The 8,568-nt window shown below is 37.6% G+C and overlaps 2 protein-coding genes across 2 annotated transcripts; one reads left to right on the top strand and one right to left on the bottom strand.

Moving 5' to 3' along the window:
• The first annotated feature begins 366 nt into the window (after positions 1-366).
• On the top strand, positions 367-2,834 carry LOC125213212 (RNA-binding protein 34-like). The gene is made up of 5 exons (XM_048113626.1): positions 367-1,199; positions 1,291-1,349; positions 1,743-1,812; positions 1,924-2,049; positions 2,134-2,834. The coding sequence occupies exons 1-5, from the start codon at positions 450-452 to the stop codon at positions 2,653-2,655; spliced, it is 1,527 nt and encodes a 508-aa protein (XP_047969583.1). The 5' UTR covers positions 367-449; the 3' UTR covers positions 2,656-2,834.
• A 365-nt stretch (positions 2,835-3,199) lies between these two features.
• On the bottom strand, positions 3,200-6,651 carry LOC125213213 (uncharacterized membrane protein At4g09580). The gene is made up of 5 exons (XM_048113627.1): positions 6,495-6,651; positions 6,138-6,373; positions 4,253-4,523; positions 4,008-4,178; positions 3,200-3,608 (listed from the first exon to the last, which is right to left on the bottom strand). The coding sequence occupies exons 2-5, from the start codon at positions 6,347-6,349 to the stop codon at positions 3,483-3,485; spliced, it is 780 nt and encodes a 259-aa protein (XP_047969584.1). The 5' UTR covers positions 6,350-6,373; positions 6,495-6,651; the 3' UTR covers positions 3,200-3,482.
• Between the last annotated feature and the right edge of the window lie 1,917 nt (positions 6,652-8,568).

Below are 8,568 nucleotides of genomic sequence, written 5' to 3' on the forward strand. Positions count from 1 at the left end.
GGAGCAAATTAATATTGATTAAACAAACTAGGATATAAAAGACTTAGAGTTCGTTCTATTTGAAATATTTTCATGATTGAATATGTGTCAATGTGTCATGTTTGGTTTATGATATTATATCTCACAATTTATATCTAAATGAATAATTATATAATAGTAATAAATTATAATTACTATTTTAAACTAAAATAATTGCACAATTTAAAATTCGAGTATAACAACTGAACCGCACTTTAGTGGACCAATTTGGACCTCAATTTTGTGTTAAATTTTTGGTTTATGCTTAAAAAATGTGTAGTTGTATAAAAATGATTTACATCATGTGTAAAGTGTAAGCGAGTTGAATATTTAAAGTAAGAACAATGGAAACCTAGCTAGAGTAACATATTTCAATCGCAGTCCTAAATATCTTTTCAATCTACACCTCGAATTGACGCTTCCTACTTGCCATGACAAAGAAACAGAAGAATCCTCTGAAAAATGGGGATGCAAACAACGTTTCCGAATCTAACGATGCTTCTAATTCGTCCACAGTTTTCAAGACTTTGTTCGGCGAAGTTCCAGCTGCAAATTCTCTCTTCTCCGATGACAATCCGTTCCACCGGAAATTTCTGAAAACGCCGCTGCCAATTGAAGATTCGAGACTAGGGTTTGCAGGGAAAGAAAAGATAGACGCCGAATACGAGGCCAATTTCGCGGAGGCGAAGAAGCAAAAGAAAAGGAAGAAAGCAAAAGCTGAGGGTGAAAGTTCCGGTTTTGATGGTGAAGTGGTTGGGGAGAAGAGCAATAAGGGTAAGAGAGAGAAACTGAAGGAGGGCGGTGATAATGGTGAGAAAAACAATTTAGGCTCTGAATCAGAAGAAACTGCGAGGAAAGATTGTGAGGGAAATGGTGAGAAAAGTGAAAAGAAGAAAAGGAAGAAGGTTAAGAGAGATAAAGTTGAGGCGGAGTACGAGGCGAAGCGATACGGTGTAAGTGGTGAGGTTGATGAAAGTGATGTGGTGGGAGAGAAGAAGAAAATGGAAAATCCGGAGGATATGGTGGTGGCAAAGGAAGGTTTTGATGATGAAGGTAAGCTGTTGAGGACTATATTCGTTGGGAACTTGCCGCTAAAGTTGAAGAAGAAGGAGATAGCCAAGGAGTTTAGCCAGTTTGGTGAAGTGGAGTCTGTGAGGATTCGATCTGTTCCCATTGTTGATGTGAGTCTGATCTGCTGCCTTGGCGTTCTTGTGCTCTGTTTATGGGATTGTTTTGTGTGTAAGAGTGATGGTGGTCTTCTTTTGTTTGCAGGGAAAAATGCCGAGGAAGGGTGCTGTAATTTTGAAGAAAATCAATGAGAATGGAAACAGGTTCGCTTCTAAATTGAACATGTCCGTTCATTTATTGGATTTCATTGGTTGTATGTTTAAAGGAGACATTGTGGTAGTAGTTTCATGGTATGAAATAAGACTTAGCTCGAATATTTTCAATGTGGATTCTGATAGCATTAGTTCTTGCTTCGGCCTTTTGTGTCTACCAAATCCGTCTCACGTATATTTGTTATCTTAGTTGACATTGTAGAAACAAGATGCCAGACTCTGTATGACTTCACCTGTTTAAATTGGTGTATCGTTAATTCTTTACGTCCATCAGTCCAGCTGAAATTGGTGTTTTTGGAATGCGACTTTAATCCTCACTGTTACGTTGTAGTTCAAGTGCTGATTTGAACAAACAAACATAAATTGGCTACAACTTTTTTGCAGTGTCAATGCTTACGTTGTTTTTAAAACTGAGGAGTCTGCTCAATCATCATTGGCCCATAATATGGCTGTGGTATGTTCATTTTCCCACCATTTACATTCTTTCTACTTGATTTTAAGACAGAAGTACATACTCAATTTATACAACATAGTGGGCATCTGTAGTTAATTTGCATTTGTTCAGGTTGGTGGAAATCATATCCGCATTGATAAGGCATGCCCACCACGCAAGACATTGAAGGGTGATAATCCTCTATTGTACGAAAACAAAAGGACAGTCTTCTTGGGAAATCTTCCTTTTGATGTCAAGGCAAGATGTTCATATTTAATATAGAATGCCGACCACACGATATACTATCGTTGTAACATTGTTATGCATTTCTGCCTTTTCCAGGATGAGGAGATCTATCAGTTATTCTCTAATATAAAAAATCTTGAAACAAGTGTTGAAGCTGTACGGGTTATCAGGGATCCTGGATCGAGCTTGGGGAAAGGCATTGCATATGTGTTATTTAAAACTGTGGTAAGAGCAGTATGTTTAACCAATGATGCATTTTCTTCGAAGAGGATGAACACTTCTGAACCACAGAGCGATAGTGCTAAGAAGTTCAGAACTCCAGATGGTGGTTATAAGGCACCAGCAAAGGCAAACGTCTCTTACCAGGGCTTGCACGCAAGCAAATCCGGCGGACAGAAGAAGGTCCGTACAAAGGTAAATACCATTTCTGCCAAATCAAAGCCTCAACCTGCTAGAGAGAAGAGTTCTGGGACGAAGAAACGGCCAGCAGTGGCTGCAAGGAAGGAAAAGGCCCTGCGGGCTGCTAATGCTTCAAACGTAGCTGGAACGAAGCGGAAGGCAGGTAATCCAGGCGCCCGTAGTGGTGGACAAAAGAAGAAAGCAAGAGCATCCAGGTAAAAGAATAATATAGGAGATGTTCTTATGCAACCACAGAATTAGGAGAATCTGTTGATCTGATTTCAACACAAGGCATGCTATGCCCTTTTTTATTCTCCTTTTTTCTTAGTATTTGATGAGCTTGTCTTTATGACTATCCCTCTCAATTTGAAGGTTTCTTCGAGGTGACTTTTTGCTAACTTTGTACGCCGATGCTATTAACCATGTTTTAATCTTTTTCCTGTTGATGTTATTATGATCTGTCGCTACAGCAAAAACTTATTATAATAACATGCAAAAATACTTAAACTGTTAAATGAATTGAGTGGGTAAAGAGCTAAAATCGATGTGGAAATAGTTGAGCAAATTAATACATTGAGATTTATTTCTAGCATAGTCGAGAGACTTTTTAACATCAATTAAAACTCATTTCCGCATGAAAGTGTTTTGAGTGTAATACCTTATTAAAGAACCAATTTGTTTTTTCTCTTCACTTCACCGTTGAAGAAAGAAAACCTCTATTTTTAACTATCTAAGTACAATACTTCACTAACGAGAAAGTAGATTAAAGATTGATAGTAATCTGTAATCTGCAGATTAATAATATCATAAATGGGTAAATAATAGTACAACAATAATGAAGGATCTATATGGCATCTCAAGACATGACCCAGAGACCTTGTTAAGAATTTACAATTCACTCCCACTGGAGTGAGCTTGAAGAGCTTAGGCATCGGATCAGTTGATATGCAAACTGTCTCTGTGATGGAGCCAAAGGCGATCGGGATCAGAGACGGTGCCATAGGTTTATATATTACATCAGAGCCATGGATAGTAGCACTGCATTATCATTTGCTTTTGTTGCCTAGGAATGTGGGTGTAACAGAAACGATGCCTATCAGAAACAGAGTGGCCAAAGACTGGAAGTCATACAGGTCACCCATTGACTGTAAGTCGCCAAGAGCTATTCCAGCCTGCAACAAACCGTACATTAGAAAACTCGCTCTCCAGGTTCATCTCTTCAGTAAATGTATCGACACTTGCTACTGTGAATATATGCTAAATACTACCATTACAATCAAGCTGCAAGACATTTTGTTGTACTAGTGATTAATTGGTAAATTCGCCTATTAGTTATGAGCCTACGGCACACAAGTATTTTTTTTTTTGCAGTTTGGTAAAGTAATGCTCTAGGATAACACCTTTTCATTGACATATCCCTAGAAATTAATCAGAACACTCCAACCTATTCATTTGCCCCCATTCTCTAAGCATAGAAAATTCTCAGGCCAGACTTGTTATTCAAATATTCCATGACTAGCATATAAAATAGACAAAAAGTATTTAAATAAGTATAACATAGGAGGAGATACCCTGACAGTCACGAAAGCAGCAGGAATGATCCCAATGAAGGTCGCCAGGAAGAATATATGGTAAGGAACATCTACAATTGGTGAAGCAACATTTATGAATGTATTTGGCAGTGTTGGAGTCACCCTTAGGAACAACATGTAGTTTAGCAGCCCTTCACGTCTTTTAGCCACCTAGAAAAGTATGAGAGATAATAGCATGAGAAGGTGAAGTGATAGTAAATGAACTTGTATCGGGTGATGATCACCTGGGCCTGAAAGAAAGTCAATTTGTCAGGCCACAGAGAGAAGACGAGTGGTCGGCCAATTAATTTGGATAAGAAGAAGCAGGAAGATGCTCCCGCAGTAGCAGTGAACACAACAAGAGCTACACCTTTGAACACCCCGAAAAGCGCTCCAGCAAGTAATGACATGAATACAGTTCCTGGTATCATAAAAGTCTGCATAAAAACGTAGACCAGACAATATCCCACAAGAACCTGTACAGTGTAGTCACTTGTATAGCTCTCCAGGTTATCCCTGCAAATGGGAAGAAAAATTATAATCTGAATCAGTGTGTATATCTTTAAACAGTAATTTGGGAACTAAGCACAAAAACAGTGCAAACAACAAGTGAAACCCACAGAAAAATAAAATTGAGAAGAAAATTGAGAAACGACGGGAGCAGATCAAAGTACTATAGAAAGCAGAAGCCCGACAGCCCAGACCACAAGGAACAACATCTAGAATGGATACAGTGCAGCAGGAGACTAAAAACAAGATATGGGAGTGAAAAAATATTAAGTCCTAGTGATGGTAATCAGATTCAGCCCACTGGCAACATTGTAGCATCATTTGCATATGTCTACGAGAGTTGTATTAATTCAGGGTTCTTATCTTGTCAGGGAGTGGTCACAAGTTGTTACATGAGTCTAATCCCAGTAGCAAAAACATTTGAACAATACCACCTATCCTTGAAAGTCTCAGAACAGTGTTTGGTGAATTTCATTTACATGCATAGTTTAATAGTACATTCCAAATAAAATTAATTATAAGTTCAGCTTCAGCTTTAGGAAAGTAGATTGTTTTGAAAGAGAGAACTCTACTTCCAAGGTTTTAGTTGAGCTATGGAGTGCGGAGAAATTTTATAGCAGTCTTTTTTCACTACAAGACCACATTCCAAGGTTTTGACCTTACAAATATCACAAAAACGTTAAATTTATCCCACCAACCCACAGCCAAACACATAAGGAATAGGTCTTACATGTGGAGATGAAACTTATGTATGCAAAAAAATTGAAAAAGCATGACAATGTTACTGTACACAAAGGAATTAAAGAGTCGAACATCTTATTGCTATATTTTATGTGCTCAAACGAAAATTTTCATCCAATGAAATGATCAAGTAGTCATTAATTCAATTTTCAACTAAACCTCAACAGAACTGCACACTTTTGCAGCTCAAACAAATTTAAGATTTCCCAAGGATTCATTATTTCCAAGTTTACAGCTAACAGCCCAGTGTCTACAATCACTGAAATTGAAAAATAGAGGATTACATGTGGCTCGTATAACAATCAGTTGATAGGGCACAAAGCTGAACTAGTAGGCATATAGGAGTATAAAACATTTAATGCTAATGAGAACATGTTAGACTGCTGGACCATCTGGTAAAGCTTTTTCCATGCATATACTTGGACCAACTATATATTTATCAAGGTACCAGTAGCTGAAGCATTTAATTGCTGAAACCAGTAATCAGGCCTGTAGAGAAATCGGAAAGCCATGATGAAGGAACTATGTCTTCCACAACCTATCAATTTTCCATTTTTAGCTCGATCTCAGAACTTAGAATAGACTTATTTATGGCATTAGACGCAGAAGGCCTTTCTCCTCTCAAGAAGTAAAATGACCAATCCAAAATCGAATTTTCAGGTTTAGTCACTAAGCTGCTTATTAGATGTGGAAACAGAGCATCTCAAAACCTAATGAAATCCGATCTCTTGATTTCTTATAATTGCCTCTCTTTCTCTCTGCAATTTATTGGAAGAACCTAACAGTTGAAGCTATGTTCTCCGAATAATGAAAGCACAATCAATCCAACCATAAAATCATCCGAAACCGAAATAAAAAACAGCCGAAAGTAAAAAGTACCTGAGAATTTGGAGATCTTCCAGAGAGCGTGGAAGCTTGAGGAAGCTGTAATCAGAGACAGGCATGGTGAGATACAACCCTACCAGCCCAACGAGGAAGCTCAAAACGACGCCGCTGGCCGTCGCCATCTCCCACGCCGTCAAAGGAAACCTCCCCGACCCCGATTCCGCCGTGCTCTTCACTCCGCCTTTCACCACACACTTGGCGTCCATCTTCTCAGCCAAAAATGTTCCAATCTGTCAACGACAGCAAATAATGAGCTTCAATTTGTTCTTATCCCGATTTTACCGGATTATTTATAACTTTCTGATAATGATTTCCGCAAACATACGGTATAGTATTATATAAATAACGTACAGTGTTAATTATGTGAATAGCTTAAGGTGTCGGCGATTTCACGGCGGAGAAGGAGGGGCTGGGAGGATTTCCACTCTTCTTTCTTCTTCGCTTCAGGGCTACTCCTCTCTCTCTCTCTCTCTCCTCTCTCGATTTCTATTTGGATAAATTTTGAGCAAAAGAGACAAATTCAAGGATTGTTATATGGAGATGTGACTCTACGAATATTCTTTCATTCTATGAAAAGATACACCAAAATTGCATTTTCACCCTTCAACTTATGCAAAACTAGGGGTGGGAATTCGGTCGGTTCGGTTCCGACCGAATCGATTAATCGGTTAACCGACTCCCATTTTTTCCGAAATTCAGAATCGAAACCGAACCCTTTGTCGATTTCTCAAGGAACCGATCGATTCAGTCTTCGATTCCAACTAAGGAACCGAACTCAAGTGCAATATAATACATTAAGTAACAAGTCGTGAAATCAAAATAACAAAAACCATGATTCCATTCCATCATAAAAAACCAAAATTCCAACAAAGTTTACAAAACTAAGTCCAAAACAATATAAACCAACATCATTCATCAAACTAATTTTTACTTTTCTAAAACAATAATAATAAAACTAAAATAAATATATAAAAATTAAATATTTAAAAAATGACGGTTATTCAGTTTTAACCTTTCAGTTCTCGGTTAGAACCAGAACCGAGATTAGCTTAAACTTAATAACCGGAACCGAACCTTAACCTTAAGGTTCGGTTCTCGATTAACCAAGAATCGAGAACCATTTCCCCAGGCCTATGCAAAACGATTAATTTAACACCTTGACAAAACATAAATTACGCTATACTTCTATCAACATATAATAATATTTTTAAAAAATTACTAATTACTCCCTCCGTCCGCCATTAGGATTCTCATTTATGGGCAGCACGAATTTTAAGAAATGTTAAGAAAAGTTGGTGAAAAAAAGTTAGTGGAATAGAGGTCCCACTTGTATATATTAGTTTTAAATGAAATGTGAGTGAAATGAATTAGTGGAAGGTGGTACCCTATACCATTTATGGTAAAAGAGAACCGGGATTCCTATTCGCGGACGACCTAAAATGGAAAAACGCCTATTCACGGACGGAGGGAGTATACTGTAAAAATTTATGATGTGCAGTAAATATACTACTCCCTCTGTCATCAATACAACAACGTATTTGTTCGCACTGGCGGATCTGGGGGGTAGGAAGGGGCGATCGCCCCCTCCATGCGACTAATTTCCTCTTACCCGGACATAAAATTACCATGTCTGCCTCCTCCGTTTGCCCCGACGTCGCCCTGAAAATCGAAGAAAATTATCATTTTCGCCCTTAACCAACCTACTAATGTATATTTCACCCCCTCCGTTTATGAATCTTGGATCCGTCACTGTTTGTTAGGGCATGTATTTTAAAAAATGTAGTTAATGAGTTGAAAATGTTAGTGGAAGATGGGTCTTATTATAGCAAAATTAGTGGAATATAGGGTCTATTGTAAAAAATGGTAAAAAAGTACTATCTCTTCCTGAAAATTTGTCCCACTTTTCTATTCTCGTCCGTCCCCCAAAATTTGTCCCATTTCACTTTTAGTACCATTTTTGGTAGTAGACTTCATATTCCACTAACTCATTCCTACTCACATTTTATTATAAAATTAATATATATAAGTAGGACCCACATTCCTCTAACTTTTTCAACTCACTTTTCATTATACTCCCTCCGTCTGCTATTTGGAGTCCCGATCACTTTTGCACACTCGTTTTATAAAAATGAGAATAAATAGTTAAAGTAGAGCAATAGTAAAATTAAGAAGACTCTTTTCAATATTATTCTTTCGCTAAATCTTACAGTTTTACTCTGTCCTTTTGGTTTGAAGCAGACCAAAAGCTGAATACTTTCAACATGGTTGAATTCAATAAATATAATACCCAAAAAGGCGAAAAAGATAAATTATTGCCATTTGCAAGTTATGTGAGTGAACTTTTGAAATTAATTACTGCCCAGATTCATTTCATAGTCTAAACGGAATCCATTTTTATGAAATATACTACTCCACATAGTTTCAA

This window comes from Salvia hispanica, chromosome 3 (genome assembly GCF_023119035.1).
Source record: "Salvia hispanica cultivar TCC Black 2014 chromosome 3, UniMelb_Shisp_WGS_1.0, whole genome shotgun sequence".
NCBI lineage: Eukaryota > Viridiplantae > Streptophyta > Magnoliopsida > Lamiales > Lamiaceae > Salvia > Salvia hispanica.